At 42.1% G+C, this 18,747-nt stretch overlaps 1 protein-coding gene across 3 annotated transcripts in view; it reads left to right on the top strand.

The window, feature by feature from the left end:
- The window catches only part of BRF1 (BRF1 general transcription factor IIIB subunit), a 179,263-nt gene that overhangs the window by 91,433 nt on the left and 69,083 nt on the right, over window positions 1-18,747 (top strand). For all 3 annotated transcript variants that reach the window (XM_074583780.1, XM_074583779.1, XM_074583781.1), the window contains exons 7-11: window positions 771-864; window positions 10,915-11,041; window positions 12,623-12,662; window positions 12,752-12,844; window positions 13,546-13,824. In XM_074583780.1, coding sequence (XP_074439881.1) covers window positions 771-864; window positions 10,915-11,041; window positions 12,623-12,662; window positions 12,752-12,844; window positions 13,546-13,824 — 633 coding nt within the window. The remainder of the gene's footprint in view (window positions 1-770; window positions 865-10,914; window positions 11,042-12,622; window positions 12,663-12,751; window positions 12,845-13,545; window positions 13,825-18,747) is intronic.

Below are 18,747 nucleotides of genomic sequence, written 5' to 3' on the forward strand. Positions count from 1 at the left end.
CTGTACCGCGGGCTGGGTTTAGCTTGGTTCCCCAGCCTAAAGGCCTGTGCCATACCTTGTCTGAAGGACCAGTTGTTAGTTCAGCTCCTGATGTTCCCGCTAGGAACTGGAGCACTTTAATCACATACCTGAAGTGGAGCTCTGCTTTGGTTTCCTCCGAGAGGAATCACTTTTGCGTGCTGAAAACAGTTGTGCGCGCTGAGCCACTGCACGATGAAAGGGGGGTGACGCTTCGAAACGGAGCTAGTGGTCTGAATCAACACACTAGTGTAAATGCAGCCAGTACTGGTTATCTAGCTGTGTAGAGGGTCTTGCAGGAGAGCACTTAGGCACTAGGAAGACAGTGATAGTGGCAACAGCAATGAGGATAACAGCTTAAGTGGATTCACTGTTTCGCTTCTGGAAGAGTTGACTGGAGATCTTTTTATTCAGGGCCAGTAAATTCTGCTAAAAAGATGATAGCTTTGAAAGTATGTGAACAACGAGATGTTCTTTTGCTGTATTTGAGTAGCTGGCCGTGGTTTCCCAAATGCTAAAGCACAGAATTTTTCAGGGTGCAATTTGCAATCAGCTTAATTCTATTGGATAGGAAGCAAAGTTTGTGAAGTCAAGTCAATCACCTGTATTCAGGGACACAGCTGAGCATAAGCATTTACAGCTCTGCAGCTGAAGACAGGGACAAAGTGGGGGTATAGCTATCTGACTGCTTTCTGCTTTTCTTCAGGAAGTTTTCCTCTTTTTGACATTGACTTTCTCTGCTTATTCTCTAGCTCTGCTAGTAGCAGCAAGAATGCATGATTTCCGACGTACTGTTAAAGAGGTCATCAGGGTGGTCAAGGTTTGTGAGTCTACATTAAGGAAAAGGTCAGTGCAGTTTTATTGCTTTTATCTTTCGTTTACAGTACTGAAAAGTGGTGTAGTCTAAAATGAATGTATATCGGAGAAAACCAGGTTCTTTTCCTTTGTGCCAAGTGCCAAGAATAAAATAAGTACAACATGTTTTAGCTGGTCGTTTTTAAGTGCTAACACCTGCCTCTTATGTAAGGCCTCAGATGTTTAGCAAAGATGGTAAGGGGCACGGTGCCCATTTAACAGGTGAAGAGTTGAAGGCAAAAATGCTGGGTCAGAAATGTTAACAGTGTTGTCATGTCCTCAGAAGAAATAATTGATCGATTCTCAAAACTCAGGGTGTACTGTGGGATTTTTTATTTTCATTAATCCAGCATACAGTGCTGAAAAGTCTTGTCTTTTAGCTGTTACTGAACAGAACTTTTCAAAATGTCAAACCTTTAGCTGTGCTAAAATGTTCCTTTTCAGTAGTGTTGCACTGCTAATAAATAGAAGACAGCACAGTGAGCCTAATGGTAAGTTCACTGAAGGGCTCAGAAGTGGAATTAGCAGCAGAATGTGTGCCTGAAAGTGGCAGTTTCCCTTTGGCATGTTGGTTTTTTTGAAGATGTAGTTGCATTTTCCATGTTTGATAAAGTCAGCAGCCACCCATTTTCCCTCATTTTAGTTTTGAAAAGCTATAACATTTTCTTTCCTTGTAGGTTCAGTAAAAAATGACATAACTGTGAAATACCATGATTTCTGTCGCCCCCAGTTGGAATTTTTTGTACCACCAATAAATTCTGAAATTTGTTCTACCAAGGTTTGTGTTTGGGAAGCTCCCCTGATGTCTCTCTTTCTCTCCACCTTGCTGAGACCAGCTTAAGCGCATCCAGCCGAGCCTAATACTTGTTAATAATATTCACATCTTAATTGTGAAAAATGGGGGTTTTTTTTGCCCCAGATCCTGTTCCTTTATGGAACAGGAATGATACTATTTCCCTACCGTGCATGAATGATGTAGTGATAAATTTAAAGAGTTTGAAGTGCTTTAAGGTCCTACAGCAATAAGGATGGAGCAGTACAAACGCCACCTTTTCTTCTCTGGTCAACAGGTCATGTGTTTTAATGTGCATTTTGTATGATTCATGATTTACGCACCCACAATCTACTCCAAGATGCCTTGGTTAAATAGTTAAAGTGTTTGTTCTTACTAAGAAAATAAGCATAATAAATTAGAGTTGGAAGGAAAATTAATTTGAGCAATTGTTTCAAGCGAGGAAATCTTACTTCAAAATTCATGCTTTGAAATGTTTACTCAAGTCACACACATCAACTAAAATGACAGCGTTATTTACTTTGACAGGGTAAACGTGACAGCTGAATTATTTTCAGGCAGCTATAATTACGACTGTATTTATCACGAATCTATAAATTTGATTGATGTTTTTCAAATAGGAGCACATTATATAGTATTTAACGAAGGCAAATAAAAAAAATACCTTTGAATAACTGTTTCTGCACTCCAGTTTTTTTCCTCTTCTTTCAAGAATTCCTCTCAAAATGCCATCGAGTAGAAGTTGTCTAAATTAATAAGCACTTGTTTCACATTCTTAAAAATTCCTTTGCTTCTCAGTTTGATGTACAGTTTTATTTCCTTTTAATTATTGCTATAGTTACTCTGGTTTGTAAAGAGCTACTGCTGCTTTGTGTGTTGTAAAGGCGTTGAATGTAGTTGGATGGACGCCCATTAATGGTCGGCGTTGGATGCTGCGCTCACTGCTGATGGCTTTGCCCTGACGGCTCTCGAAGCAAAACCAGACAGGAGCCCAGATAATGCTGAAATGTCCAACCCGCAGGTTCTGCTGTATGGTTTGATTTTGCTCCCAGTTGGCTACACGGCTCCTGGGGAAGCACAGACCATTGCGAGCTGAATTTGCTTTTAGTGCTGACGGACTTCCATGGCAGAAATCTGCAAGGGCAGAGGCGGCAGTGACAGAAGGTGCCTTCTCCCCCTGCCCCACAGAGGCTGCCCAGCAGCTGGCGGGGCACAGGGCTGTGTTTATCAGTGGCTCGGCTGAGGATGCGGGAGCGATGCTTTTTAAGAACGCCTTGCTTGGCTTCCTGTTTCAGGAGGACCCTCAGCAAGGGCTGGCAGCCCTTCCCTGAGGAGGGCACTGTTTCTGGTCCCGTGCAATGCAGCTTATGGGACTGCATACAAGGGGATTAGTTCATCCTGTTCTCCATCAGCTGGAGAGCACCAAGCCCCACGTGCCTGTACCTCTTATTGCCTCTTTGACCGCCTTGTACAGGAGGAGTAGCTCTTAGGAGGAGGTTCACAACAACGTGGTATACCTTCAGGTCATAAAAAATGAATGATCTGATCATAAAGGGAATCTGTTTTGGAAGGAAAAAGTGCCACAGCATGGCCCATGGACCCCATCACTCATCTTCAAATGAAGAATTCTTGATTTAACCATCTGTGTGATTAAAAAACAGTGTGTGGTTTTTTTAATATGCGTGGGGGTTTTTTGGTAGGATCTTGGTAAGAAAACTTTGTAGTTACTTCACAGGGCCTTCTAGCTTTATGTTTTGAAGCACACAATTAAAATGTAAAGCTTGTTGCTGTTGTTGAAAGTGAACGTATTAAATATTAATAAATGCACTGATAATTCTGTCTCATTTCCAGTCTAATTGAAATGATATTAACTTATATATCACTTTATATATTCAAAGTACTGTACAAATATTAACTAATTAGTCAAGTTGTTATTTTCTGTGTAATCATCTGTGGAGATAGCAGAAATTAACTTTTAATAAACCCAGCTCTTTTATTTAGTTTAATCCTCACATTTGTGCCTGTGTTCAGTGCGCCTGTCTTCGCTGCTGCCTTTTTAACCTTTACATACTCTGCCCCTTCATCTGTTTATTCACCTATTGCATACTTTCTCTGCATACTAAATTCTGTCTTATCTGCAGTGAGAATAATTTTTGTGATATTTGTCCATTGTGCATTATCTAATACTGTGCGGCCCTTACGCCTGTTTAAAGATCTTAGACTCTTCTTCAATAGAAATATAAAAAAAATCAGCTTATCTTTGTTAACACTTGCATTTTACTTTGGCTTATTCTCTTTATCTTTAAATTGAGCTGCTTTTTACATAAAAAAATATTTCTTCTCAGTTCCATAAAGTACTATCTGTTAAAAAACCTATTTGTGATGAACTTCAGAAGAAGTAAAGCTTCATTTAGAAGGAATTGGAATGAAGGGCCAGAATAGGTTTAAAGGGTGCGTTTTTAAGGTGAATGTTTTTTTTCTTACAACAAAATAGCATTTTGGGGAAGAAAGACAAGACTTGCTATGAAGGAACTCCATTTGTCAGGCTGGGTGGAGATGCTGCAGGGACTTTTATAAATGGGGCCCTTTGCGTGTATCTTGGGGACCCAGCTGCAGCTTTTTCAGTGACTGTATTGGTAGTTTTCTGGAAAAATTAAAGATTCGTGCATAGAGATAAATGTATTGCCTGAAGCTTTCCTTATTTTCATTTCTGCATTATATAGCTCACGTAAGCTTCATGTCCAAGCTCCCAGTGCAGTCTCAAGCCGGGCAGATGCCTGTGAGAGCAGACAAAGGGAGGAGCAAGTCTGTACGTGAGACCTCAGTCAGGACGGGAAGAGACGGTAACAGAGAGGCGCGTAGCTGCAAGGTGGCTGTGAGGTTACCTTCCCCAAAATACCAAAGCCGTTATCGAGGCCAGGAGTGAGGGGAAGACCGCAAAGAAGTCTGTGTTTTGCTGTGATCCAAGTAAAGCCATGCTAAAATGCTGTGAAAGGTACCTGATGAATTAAGTGAGAGCTGTTTACCAAAGGTATTTGAGGATGGCGAAGGGCAGAGGTTGCTCAGTAGGTCAGAGTTGCGTAAGCGCTCTTGGTTGAAGTGCGGTATGGGGAGAAGCTTTCGGAAAACTGGGGAAGTTCCCTTGTGTAAAGAAGCTTGTGGTGGTGTCCGCTCTGGTCTCAGCTCAGCAGCCGTGGAGCTCCTTCGCTGGCCACTGTTGTGAATAAGCTAAGAAAGTAAATTGAGAAATATTTTATGTCTCTGGGTAAATAATTTCAAGTGGCTTGTAGATGATTTCCAGAAGTCTTTGTAGTATGGCGAGTGAAATACAATTTGATCCACGCGATTTGGTATTGCATACCTGTGTAAATTGTATTGTCTGTTTTAATGAAAAAAGGTTTCCTTTTTGCGGAATCCAATTTCACAGGCAATGTTCCTTTTTATAAATCTGGCTTCTATACAGCTAGTAAGTGAATACATTAATTAGATTCCTAATATATTTTAGTACTTCATACTTATTTTTAAAATGTCATTTCAAAATTATTTGGTGTCTGTTACTTTTAAAACAATAATTAACTTATTAGCACTAACTCGGGCTTAGATCTTATAAACAGTTTTCTCTGTGTTTGACTTTCCTCATCTGAGTGCCTGTTAAGAAATTAAGCAGCACACTATTTTTCTTTTCCAGGAGATCATAGAGTGTTTTTGACAGACCGCAGCAGAGGAACCATGCTAATAAAACAAAATTTTAAGGAATGCTAAAGCATTTTGTTTCATTAGCATGGTGTGAACACTTGAATTGTGGGGGAAAAAAACCCCAAGAACAAAAAATTGCAGGTGGTGTAGACTGGAGGGCTTCTGGGATGGCCAGGGAGATCTGTGGGTGGGATTATCGGTGGGCTGACTGTGTGCACGAGTGTTAACCCACGTGAACCGCACGTGTAAGCCTTTGCAGAATCAGGGCTTTAAAATTTATGCTAACGAACTTGGGATAATTTTAAATCTCTGTTTTGGTGTGAGCAAGTAAAAACAACTAATTCTAAAGGGTGCTTTTATGTAGTACAATAAATCTTTCAAGGTATCCCTTCTTGAATACTTGGAAAAACGACAGAGAGTTGCCAGCAAATGAGCACCATAAATTATCAGTCACCAATTAATTTGCAGTAAATGACTGCATGTGTATGCTCTTAGTCCATTGCAGAAAGAGGTGAAATGTATCAATGTAGTACAGCATGGAAGTTGTTTAAGTGAAAATATTTCTCTTTACGTTGCATTGGGCCAGGGACACAGACAGACTAATTTAGCACAGCTCAGGTGATAAGTTGCAAGTTGTAAAACCACGGTAACTGGATCACCTCTGACTTTGTCCTTACCTTTAGTAATGAGATACTCATTCATATAGGCTTTAAAAATACCTTTCTTATATTGCTGCAAGCACATGTAAAATTATGTACAATGATTACATATAAGGAGATTACACTTCTGTTTATTTACATACTGGTGGTTACTGTGTTTTTTGTGCCATGTAGGAAGCATTTAATAACTATTTCTGGTACGTATTCTGTATTAAGTATCACTTATGGAAGTATGTAAACACATACCCTAAAAGTAGTTCATGCATAAACATCGAATGGCTTGGAAAAAAATGGAGAGAAAAGGATGATGCAAGGAACTGTTAAATTTGTAGTATGAAAAATAGTGATGGTTTGCCACATCGGTGTGAATTCTGAACTTCTCTCCTACGAGTGAGTGCACAGGTTTAGAGCGGTAATCAGCACTGATGAACTTTAAGTTAAAACAGTGGGGATAAACTGCAATATTTTGGTACTTCACTAAGATGCAAAAGTAAATCCCTTACTTTTCCGGAGTTTGCAAACGTTGGAGTTGTCAAATCAGCTGATCTATTACTAGAATATTTATAATTGGTATGGCAGTTGAGATCATGTAGATATCTTGTAAGTTATTGCTTAGGGCTTTAATTCTATTGTTAATTTGGGAAAAATCAAGGGAATTTAATTACCACCACCAATTTATCTTGCAATAAAGCTTTTTTCATGTATTTCTGCTAACAGAATAAAGCAATAAATAAAGCTTTTTTCATGTATTTCTGCTAACAATATGTTAATATTCAACTTAGTACTTTTTTTAATCCATTAATAAAATATTTTACGTACTTTAAAAAGACCTTTCACAACAGGGAGCTTAAAGGGTGACTGCTCAGGCTAAATTTCAGTTTTAAAAAAGCAGTGGTTTCTGAAGTTATAATTTGTTTGCCCTTCTGTACAGAGATCCAGCACAAGATACCTCTGCTTTATGCTGCCTGCTTTCTAGAGCTAGATGCTGAGTGTGTGTCTGAAGGAGGACACTGTGGCTTTTCTGAAATGGTCTCTGCTTAGAAGTCCCTCTCGGACTTTGAACGTGAACTCCTGAAGCATTTGTGAGTTGGACTCCAGAAGCGCTTGTTCTTTTACGTGCTTTGTTGCACCCCACTGCTGCAGAATTTCAATTAACATTAAAACCGAGCAGTTAGCTGCACACTGGAGTCTTTTTTTCCCTTAGCTGTAGACTAGATTCATAACTCTTCACCGGATGGTATCCCTGAAACAAAACAAAGTGAAAAAAACATTGCTCGTAACTTCAAAATGACTGACCCATTTTCCCTTATTGGGAGCTAAATTAAGTGTGAACAGAATCGGTTTACTGTTTTGTGCACAAAAGTGCTTTATCAGAAGGCGAGGTGTGGTTTTGTCCATAAACGGATGAAACAAAAGCCGTGGAAATTTTTCTTTGAAAAAAATAAAGGGTTGGGGTTAGAGGCAGATGACACCAAGCTCTGGAAAAACTTTTCTCCCAGAGGAATTTGCTTGAAAGAGTTTGCTGTGAGAAACTGTAGGAGGAGGGAGGGTTTATACTGGAAGTTGAGCCTTAGCCTGCGCTGTAGTGGTTGCTTCTGCTTTGACTATAAATAGAAAATACTTGTCTGCCAAATTTCAATTTTTAGAGCCCTTTTGAATGTGTGCCAAGGAAATAATATCTTAATTTGTATATCTGTTTATTTTCCTCCTTCTGTGCATAACTTGAAATGGCAACCCCTATTAGATATTTTTTTTAGATTAACAAAAGTGCAAAATGAACTTGGATATCATTTTTATGTGGGACTTAAAAAATAGCCCCTAGCTATTTTTTTTTTTTTTTTTTCATGAGGGCGCTCCCTCGCCCCTGAAATTGTTGTGCTTACCATTAAGGTTGCGTCAGTTTTTCTTAGCTGCCAAACTAATGTTACCTTGTTTCATGCGGTGTAGACTGCTGCCTGCATCAGTTTGTTGCCTTGGTGGCATGTGTCCAAACACTGGATAAAATTAAAGAAATGTTTAAAAATATGTAGACAGGATATCAGCCAATGTAAAATGTTGAGGCAGGCAAGCGGTTGGCAAACGCAGGTATTTATTTATACCAAGTTAAAGGAGAAAATGTTGAGTGAACAGCTCGCTCTCCCGCAGAGATGGTGCTCAAGCTGTGATCCTGACCATCGGGGATGGTTCTTCATTGCAGGAGGAAGGCTAGAGCCTTGTGCTTACGACCGGTCAGAAGTGAAGAAATAACGTACTGCTCTAAATTTGGGTTTGCCACTGGGCTGTGCCTACACCGTCACGCTGGCAGCCCTCACGGCCGGGGGGTCAGCCCTCGCCCCGTTTGGCTTGGATCAGGACTGAGGAAGAGGAGGGCACGGGCACGGGACTGGATGCTGGTGGCTGGGTCGGATGGTCGAGCCATGCCGTCCTGTGGTTCTGAGCTCCTTGGTAGCACCACCAGCGAACACGACGCAGCTCTGCCCTGTCCTCATGCAGGCGCACCGATGGTCTTAAGAGGGACTCGTGCTGCCGTTTCGGCTCAGGGCTGAGGCTGACACCTGAGCTGAAGCTGGTGCCGGCTGCCGGCACGTTGTCTCAGCCGTGGGCTAACCTCTGAGGGGTGCAGGGTACGTGACGTGAGTCACACCACACGGTGGACAAGGAGAGGGACAAACGGAGCCTCAGGTGTCCACAGGGAGACGTGCACGGGGTTGAGCGCTGAAAACCAAGCGTGGTCATCTCATCCCCAGCCTTGCTTCATGAGTGACTGGTTTTGCTACTGGTGTTTTCTACGTTTCTGCGCGTGCCTGGAGGTGTTGCTGTTTTGGCTGGGCTCTGGGTCGGGCTGCTCATCTCAAACTCGGAGCAAGTGTGGGGTAAACAAACTGGGCGTCTTTGCCAAAGTGCTTCTAGGCTTTTTACAGTGGGAGGAGAATAACATTTTAACGAGGCGAGGCTGGTTGGGAGGAAAACTCTTGCTGAAGTGGGACTACCTGTGAGTGCATGATTCGTGCGTGGGGAGATGGATGACTGTAGTTTAATGATGGTGGCTGGGAAGATACGTGCTCCTAAAATGATACATGAGTTTGGCATTAAATGAATCCTGAACTAAAATAACAGTGCCCTAGCCGGGTTTTTGCTCTAGCCAAATAGATGAGGCTCCCTCCTGGAAGGTGGGTAACGCATGCTGGAAGCCCGTTAATGCTGAGAAGGATTTCTAGTCTGTTAATTAGAAGGTGGGCGCTGCTGCTGCCAACAGCATCCTCCTCTCCTTTCCAATTTGATCTGAAAGGGAGGAGGAGGGAGCTGGTCCCTGGTACTCAGAGGGAAAGTTTTGGGCTGTCAGTCGCTCTCAAATACGTGGCTAATTTGGGGCTTCGTGGAGATTCCTGAACTCCAAAAGCAAAACTGGGTTGCAGAGGCTTTCTTCTCCTCAGCAGCACTAATTCCAGCTGGCATAGCTGTGCCTGGGCTCAGTGTGCTCCTTGCTGTGGGTTTTATGTGGGGCTGCCTGGCTCTCCCTGCACATTTGATGGCGTGAGATGCCGTGGGTGGCCTGGGGACGGTGGTCCGGGAGCAGGCTGCCGGCAGGCAGAGCATCCTGAAGTTACGTCCCTTTGTATCGGCTGTCTTGTCTTGCTCCTCAGTTTGTGAAAAAAAAAAAAAAAAGGAAATACAGGTACTGATAGGATGTAGGGAGAGAGTGTGGCGAGGTGCTCTTGGCTTTGACCCTGGAGTTGGTTGGAAACTGAATTTCTGTCCTAGAGAAAATTCCTTCTTTGGAAGGAGTTTTGTTGCAATCGGAGGCAAAAGAGAAAACCATGACCGCATGCTGGGGAGGAGAAATGCTGAAGGGTCCTGTGCTGGGATTACTGAATCACTGTTTTTAGTTTCCTAGCTTTGCAGATGGAAGCTGTTGTCAGCTTTCCTTCCTCTGGAAGATGGGAATATTCCAGTGAAGCAGCTGCAGGCCCAGCATTGCCGTTTTCCCATGGAAAATGTTGATATTATTAAAAGGGCACTTTCTGTCAGAAAACATTCTGCCAGACATTTCCTGACCTGGCTTTGTACTTAACCTTTTGTCTCACTTTCTCCATCTGTAAAATGGATGTGCTCATTCTCAACCACCTGTCTAAAATGCTGAGATTTGTAGATGAAGTTGTGACAACGTGGTCTCATTTAAGATTCAGTTCCTTTGAAAGATTCAGCTGCTTTCATGGCAGTTCCCCATGGAGCTAGTCCTCTCTCTCACACAGGTAGGAACTTTTAAAATGGGAACATTAAACAAATACAAAGTATATTATTGTAGAATTACATGCATTCATCTATTCCATCTGTGCAGTGTGCAGATGATCTCTTTATTTAACTACCGCTTCTGCGTGTCCTGGGAAGGTTACTTCTTGTCCCTCTTCCAGTCCACTGAAGATTTGTTACTTTAACATTTTCTTTGCGTAAATTAATCATGCTAACATATCAGGAATATTTCTGAACCTACTCCTAAACTACCAGGACAGATATTTTAGTTTGGGAATCTGTTTTGTTGTTGTTAACAAAAGCAACCAGATGGGAGGAATGAGCTGCGTTTCTCATCTTAAGTTTTGTCAGTCTATACTTAATTGACTTTAGTGACTGTGGTATTTCTGTTCAGTCTTTGTTCATCAGAAAAAGCAAGTGTTACATACTCTAATAATTCAAAACCTAACCTGTGATATGAAAATATACTTTTTTTGCAGCAAACGAAACAATTAGTATCACTTCACTTTTAATGTATTCTGTATTTGAGCCAGACTTTCTAAGGATGACATGTTTATTCTGTAACTTCGCAGTTTGACGAGTTTTGTTACTTTTAAAGACGTTCTTAAAGATGCTATGGTAATGTTCTGTATGCTTTGATAGGTTGACCGAGTTTGAAGATACACCAACAAGTCAGCTAACCATAGATGAGTTCATGAAGATTGACTTGGAAGAAGAATGTGATCCTCCTTCATTTACAGCTGGTCAAAAAAAATTGAAGCTACAGCAGGTGAATTCTGAACCAGATGCTCTCTGTATTTCTTTCCTCTCTCTTCCCTCTGTATATTCCTTTTTGAATCAGTTAATACTAAATCCTAACTGACCAGCCATCGATAGGGGTTAGTTAGTTACATTTATTTTGAGGTTTGTAAGAGAAGGGTGAGCATTAGTGCGATTGATAACCATTAACAACCTTTTTGTTTTACTGGTAAAGGGAGAGCTTCACAGTTAAAAAAAAAAAAAATATATATAGATATGTTTTTTTCCTATATGATTTTTGCTCCCTCCTCCAGAGAGACATGCTCTTTCAGATATGTAGCTTCAAATATGGCTTTAACCTCCCCTGATGAGGGATCGACGTATGCCTGCCATCTTAGCCAGCTGCTGCGGGAAGTACAGAGTCACTGCGCTTGTTAGCGCAGATCAGGACGTCTGGGTGGCTGAGTAAAAGAGCACCAGCTGAGCTGCTGTGTTTTGCAGGGTACTGGCGTTTGGTGCTCAGCCCCATGGTCGCTGTATTGTAGATGAGGGCTCAGCACGCTCTGCCCAGATGCTCCCCCATTTGCAAACTGATGCAGTTATACTGAGCACTGTTATCTCCTTTACGCTTGCTTTCCTGCTCTGTGTGTGTTTCCCTTCTTGTGCCCTGACCCCTTACCGAAGCATCAAATCTTTCTGTCCTTACAAAACTGGAGCCTCTCATGTGACGAGTTGAAGCTGAGCTTGTGGCATGGAGGTCTTGAGTAGCTGTCCTAATGTCTGCACTTCTCTTTTATGTGCCGTATGCGCTCTTCCACCCTGGTTAGCGAGGACCAGGGTTGCAAAGGTGTAAGCTTTGTATTTGGATCAGAAACCATAGGCTTTTTTTAAGGTAATACCTGTGGTCAGGAGAAGTACCACTACGTATAACTTTTTTTAAACACCTATGACAGCAATAACCCAATTACTTTAATGAGGCTGCTGGGTTTTTTTGTGTGGTGCAGCACCTGCTTCCAGAGGGATTAGTTCTCATGTGGCTTAATTTCTTTACAAAGCATGAACTAAAGCACCAGAGGAGAAGATTTTACTACCACGGTAGCCAAATCTTACATTATTAGTTTTTCAGAGTTTTTTTGTTTTTACTGTTCTAAAAATGCTGTCATCTGAAGGTCTGTAGGCGTGTTTGGGATGTTCTGAAGAGCCTGCCAGGTGCTGCAGGTCAGTACTTCCCTCTGCCGTCGCCCGTGTGCTGTGTCTGGCCTGGGCAGCGCGATTTCAGCGCTGTCTTGCACTTGCTCCTATCTACAGGTATTACTGCTGAATAATTACTGCTGACTGCTGAAGAATGGGGCCTTTTATTTGCAACTTGCCAGAGTGAAGGTTCCTTTTCACTTATAGAGAGGGGTGAGAGAACATTTGAAATCGGCTGGTATTTTGAAACTTGGCTGTCTTGCCTGTCTGACACTGTAAAGTAATTTGAGTTGGGATTCAAAACCTGCTCCTTGCTTTTAAAGTACACTATGATTCCGTGTCTCTATATACAGTTCACAAACAGTCCAAAGCTGGGTTTTTTTTAGTAATCTCATGTTTATTTTGTTTATTTTCATTTCAGCTTGAGAAGGCGTTATCGAAAAAGCTGGAGGATTTTGAAGGTAAAAGTTGTGTTTAGCGTAACATATCACTCATTTGTCCAAAATCACATCAATTATTGCTGATTTTTATATTTATTTCATCACCACAGGTGAAATATCGAGCTATCAAGATGAAATAGAGATTGAATTAGAAAACAGTAGACCAAAAGCAAAAGGCGTATTTGCAAATTTCACTAAAGATGGTAAGTCTGTCAAGTCTTGCGACTACTTAAATAATAACGGGTTCAGATCCCGCAGGCAGTCTTAAGTGTATGAACTTTATTGTGATGAATGTGATCATATATATGCTAGCGTAATACAAGATCTCTATTGCATTGGGGTTCTCTCTGCCAATTAGTTGGTTCAAATATCAGTCTCCAAAACAACTACATTGTTCATTAAAATGACAGTTCATTAATGATTTCAGTTGTTTTTCTTTCCTGGTGCAGTATGAGCTTGGCACTGGCACCTGAGAATGTTCCTTTTCATCACTGAAAGTGCAGTGGACCAGTATCCAGAACCTTCTGTCACCAAATCCCCCAGTTGACTAAGCAGCACAGAAGGGCTTTGTGCAGGTTGAACGGGCTATTTTTCATTTGTAATTATATCAGTAAGTAGCCGGCTTCTCTGGCAAAGCCCTTTTACTTGCCATAATTTGGTAACACAATACTTCTATTTTAAATGATGACTATATTCACAAAAATACATTTTAATAGCCTAGGTAATGAATTTGAAGAGCATCTGAAAACTCCATGTATTCATACATTGTACTAAAATATTGTGTATTTCTTCTACAGATTTTTCTCTAAAGATTTCTGTTCTTTACAGGAGCTCCTCTCTATTTACTTAGTTTCTGTAACAGATGGTATGCAATGATCTGTTGGTATTTTTTTTCCCCTTACAGATTCTATAGAAGATAATACCTCTAGCATACTTGGAGAGGAGGAGGCAGAAGATGAGGAACTGGAAGCAGCCGCTAATCACTTAAACAAGGACTTTTATAATGAACTCCATGAGAAGGACAGACTAAAGAAACATGAAGATGGGGAATGCAAAAATGGAAATGAAGCTCTTGTAAGACCACCTGCACTGGAATCCTTGCTCGGCCCGCTCCCCACTGCAGCTAGCCTTGGCATAACAGAGTCCATAAAAGAGTGCATATCCACTAAGGACCGAGAGCCTGGTGAGTAGGAGATCAGTTCAGCTCGGAGTGGAAACTGGACACGTCCATCCAGTTGTGGGTTTGTTGTGTAATTTCCATGTATCTTGATGGTTACCGTGGTAGCAATTCCATCAGTCACTGTAACGTCAAGGTACAGGAGCTATGAGGCTGGGTGGGACCGGTGGTCTTGGTTGTTGATGTTGGTCATTGGCATCTGCTCCTCAGTAAGCTGCAGGAAAATCTGGAGTGCCTAATTATTTTCTGAAGCCTGAGAATGTGTATCTCTTCGTCGAGTAGATTTGCAGTCATATGATAGCTGATGGGCATATTTCAAGCCATGCAGTCTCAATTAGGAAATTGGAGGAAGCGGATTCCTGTAAATATGGCTGGAAATTAAAACCCAAGTATGAGAATTTGAGATCAAGACAGACTTTCTCGAGACATTTTACTGGAATCAAACATGATGCAGTCTGTCTCTCTGATGGAGAATCTTTGTAAATGGCAAATATTTAATACGTTTGTAAGAGGACATAACTGGTTGTATTTTGGTGGTTTTGCTCCATTTTTCTTAAACCCCCCAGATCTCTCTGTAACATACAGCTCTGTATAGTACGGCTGGAGCAGGACTGATCAATTAAGGAAGCTAATTTTGGTGCAGCCATTAAGGCAGACAGTACTGCAAACAGCCAGTTGTCCAGGCAGGTTTGTTTGCTTTTTCTTACGTGTGCTTGGGCTTTATGGAGATGGCATTTTTTTAAATTCCTTTTGCATCTTAATGACTCCAAGAACTGAACATACCTAAAGGGCATTTTATTCTTTTCTTTGTTGCAGTTAATTTTTCCATCATAAGACACCCCTGTCCGAATCTGTTTTGTCAGCTTACTCGGGGGGTCAATGCAGCGGAACGTTTTGTTATCCAAACTGTTCTGATGCTGATTTCTGTTCAACAGCACCTACTTATCGTAAGGTACTTCCTGCCTGAAGAGATGAACTGAGCGCATTCAGATTCTTATTATGTTAGTGTTTGTATCCCAGAAACGTAGGGGGATGATTGCACGTTTATATTTTGTACAAACGAAATCATATAGAAACAGTTGAGTGGTTTTGATTTTGTTTTAATTACGATTAAGAAAATAGATGGCTCGTGGCTCGTCTTTCTCCTGGAAATCAGCAGTTCATGTCGAAGAGAGGTCAGTAATGGCTAGAAGCTGTTGTTGTCTGGCTAGCCAATGACCTGTAAAAATAAGTTCCCGGTGATGGACGTTTCTCAGCTGGCATTGCTATTGACCATTTTAATGGACAGGCGGAGGGCTGAGTTTAAAGATCAAACTAAGCTGGTACAGCCAGGTATGTTGCTCTGAGTCGGGCTTCAGGCAGGTGGGCAGGAGGGTGCGTGGCTGCTCATGCTATGGCTTGCCTGCATTCACTGTTTGTTTTCTTTCAAAAGTTGAGGACTTGCCAAATGAACTGAATTTCAAAACCGAGTATGTTTCAGTATGTTCATTCTCTTAATGCATCTGAGAAATCATTGTGGGTGTTTGAACAAGTACTTATTTTCTTAACGTGTTGTGAAGCTCACATGCCCAATTACTGTTTTGGTTTTCTTTTGATTGTAGATCCTGCTCCAAACTTTTTTTTCCCCCCCCCCGCAGTGAGTAATTTATTTATTTTCCCTCTGCTAATTTATTTTAATCATTTAAAAGTTTCATTTGAAGTCAGATTCGCTTTGGCTATGTCTGTACTGCAGGATAGTTGTGCTGGGGTGCAATTCCCGGTCTCCAAGCCCTTGCCACGCCATGCCTGCATGGTGTGCATGCATCATGGTGTGCGTGTGCATCATCCCCCTGAGGACCTGGTCTCTTTTCGGAAGTCATCTGGGTTCAGGAGCAGTAATGGAGCCTTGGTGTGTTTTGGATGGTTGGGAACCTGGTCTGACAGATGGTCTGGGAGGTACACCTGGCTTGCAGTTGGAGTGTTATTATGCAGAATAAAGAAAACCTCTCATTAAGTTGTCTCCTGTTGGTCACCTGTGCATCTTTGCACTGAACTCAGATGGAAACCAGTGCAGATGTTTCTGTCACCTCAGGCAACAATGTGTTGAGCTCTCCCTTATAGTTCTGGAAAACCTGTGAAAGATTTGTACGTGGAGGTTGTATCTTCTTCTATCAGGCCAACAGGCATAGCTGTAAAATGCAGGCAATTTCCACGTTTCCATGCCCTTCTTCAAGTCTGAAAAAGAAGCCGCGGTTTTCAAAACTAAGTATAGGATGAGAGCATGCTCAGAGTTTGAGATGGCACAATTACAGATCATCTTGAAACAAAAGTTTCAAGTGGTACCTGTGGAGGGAGGAAAAGATCAGAAAACTTCCTGCATTTATCCTGTATATTTGAATTTAGTTTAGTGTAATTCTATTGTGAATCTCAGGTGGCCACAGGTTTGCTATGGTATTTCACATTCCAACACCTGACTCCATTGGAGAAGGGAAAGACTCATCATAACATTGCACCCGTTGATATTTTGGTCCTTCTCCACAGCTGTGTAAGCCATAAACCAGGAACCTTTCCCTTCCCTCAGCCCTCTCCGACTCTGAGTCATCTTCCACTGTGTGGACCATCTGGGTAGGTTAGGCTGGAGGCCTTAGTTGGGATGACTTTGTATCTTCTGCTGGGCTTCACGTGTTGTCAGATGGGTGTATTACGTCCGGTCAGTGCAGAGGTTGGAAATGGCGGCCTGGTGCTACGCGGTGAGGATTCCCAGCAAACCCTCATGGTGATACACTGCGTGGTTGGGCAGATGGCCATTAAGTAGGAGCTCAGCAAACAGGTGCAGTATGTGCAGTGTTTGGCCTCCTTAAATGCAGGGTATCTCCTCTCCTCTCTGTAATAATCTCTCTTCCTCAAAAAAACCTCTGCTGTCGGTACCTTCTACAAAGTCTTTTCATTTGGCTTGTGCATGTGGTAATTCAGTTTATAATTGCCTACATCAGCTGCTTTGGGAAATCTTCCACCTTTGTGCTACGGTGGCTACAGCAACAGCAGAAGGTTTCTCACAAACTGCTTATGCAGATAAGACTTAGGTACATAGCCCAAGTGTTAAGAAAAATTTAGTGTATTTTTGCTCCACTTACAATTGGCATTTGAGCAGTGTGAGCTTGTCTATATGAATGTTTTATGGAAAGCATAGTATTTTAGCAAATTTGCATTACAAAGAGAGCATGTAAGGTACCAGGTTAATGAGTCTGAGGCAGTAAAGTGCTTAGAATAAACACTACATTTGACTGTTTTTTCCCTACAAAGTGTATTAATTTACGGAGACATTTAAGCTGAAATCTGTTCGAGTCTTTGCAAACTGCTTTTTTCTTACTCTTCATGATAAAAGTGCTTTATAGTGAGATCTCAGTTTCAGAGATGGAGATCGGGTACATCAGCCTGCCCGTTTTCCTGGCCGTGCAGCATCCCAGCATCCTCTCCATGCTCTACGTGCAGTTCCTCAAAACAGGACACCGATTCCTTTAGGAGACTGCCACAGTCATACACCATGGACTTCATTCTCGAGAAATACATTCTTTGGTGTAAAATTTCCCATTGCAATTTATTTTTATGTCCCTTTTATACCACTTCAAATAATTTATCACCTTTCTTGGTGTTTCTGTCCTTCTGATGTTTACCAGCTGTCCTTCCCATGTCACACTGCCAGGCCGTACACCGACAGTTCATCTCTTCGTTTTGCACATAAATCAAAAGTCGTAAATTTAATGATGGCCAGGGATGAAAGTGAGGAAGGTCTGATAATAACAGAGATGAAGGTAAAATACAGGGCGTAAGTTACCGACTGACTTTATATGACTTCCCCTTCGTAATATAGGTAGCGTTTGGGACCTGATTTAGTCTTTGTTTTGAATCAAAATTCGCATGCAGTCATTTAGAGCAGTAGTTTCAAATAATGTGTGTGAAGTGGGTGGTAACACGCTCCTGCACGTCCTCATGAAAGTAAGCGGCTTTTGCAGTGCGAAATCACCGTGCATGTACCATCTTGTGCTTGGTTAGGCACCCGGTAACTGCATTCGCTGCTAATTTTACAAAGAATACATGAGAAAGGTTTTGTCCTTGTTCATAATTAATAGTTTGCTCGTTTATTACTCCTTGTATTTATGCCTCCATTACTGCTGCAGGCATAATCTGACATGGACTGAGGTTGAAAGATGTTGCCATTGATTTCTGTGGGTGTTAAAGACCCCATGCAGACAGTGTTCATTGATCGAATAGTTGTCGTCCCTGTGTACCAGCGCTTTTCAACTTCTTACTCAAGGAGGATGTGAAAAGGGGCTAAAGATGGAGTTGTATGAGACAGAGATGGGCTCATCCTCCAGGATCTTACTCTTTTCCTTCATATTTCATCTCCCTCGTCCTAGCAGCTGCCTTCATACTTCGTCCTGGCCCCGGGGCTTGCCGGATCCCTCTGTGAGCGGACTCAGCTCCCTAACCCAGAGAGGAAAAACGCATGCGTGCATGATCCTCCTTTTTTTTTTTTTTGGCAGCTGTAGATGACCAGTGCCGGCAGCACTGCGGGCAGGGAAGTTTGCAGAAACGTGGCGTTTCTAGCAGGGTCTGAGCTGCTGTGGAAGGATGCTTAAGGGCCCACAGGCTGCAAACGGCTGGAGAACGGCTGTTGGTGGTGTGTGTGCCGAGGAGGGTTGTTGGCACCATCCAGGAGCCCCAGCCCGGACTGCTGCATGGCAGGGGCAGGCTCACTGCTCTTGCCATTGCTGCTCTGTCAACGGATGGGTGTTTACCTCCTCTGTGTGCTGGTGTCTTCTTCTAGCATCCTCCTTAACTTCCTCAGGTTTTGTCTGAGTGCATCAGTGTCAACCGTTTGAAAATATACAAATGTATATGCGCATATAAAAGTATACAAAAAGATATCATCAGTAATTAGAGAGAACA

The sequence above is a fragment of the Larus michahellis genome, chromosome 4 (genome assembly GCF_964199755.1).
Source record: "Larus michahellis chromosome 4, bLarMic1.1, whole genome shotgun sequence".
Taxonomy (NCBI): domain Eukaryota; kingdom Metazoa; phylum Chordata; class Aves; order Charadriiformes; family Laridae; genus Larus; species Larus michahellis.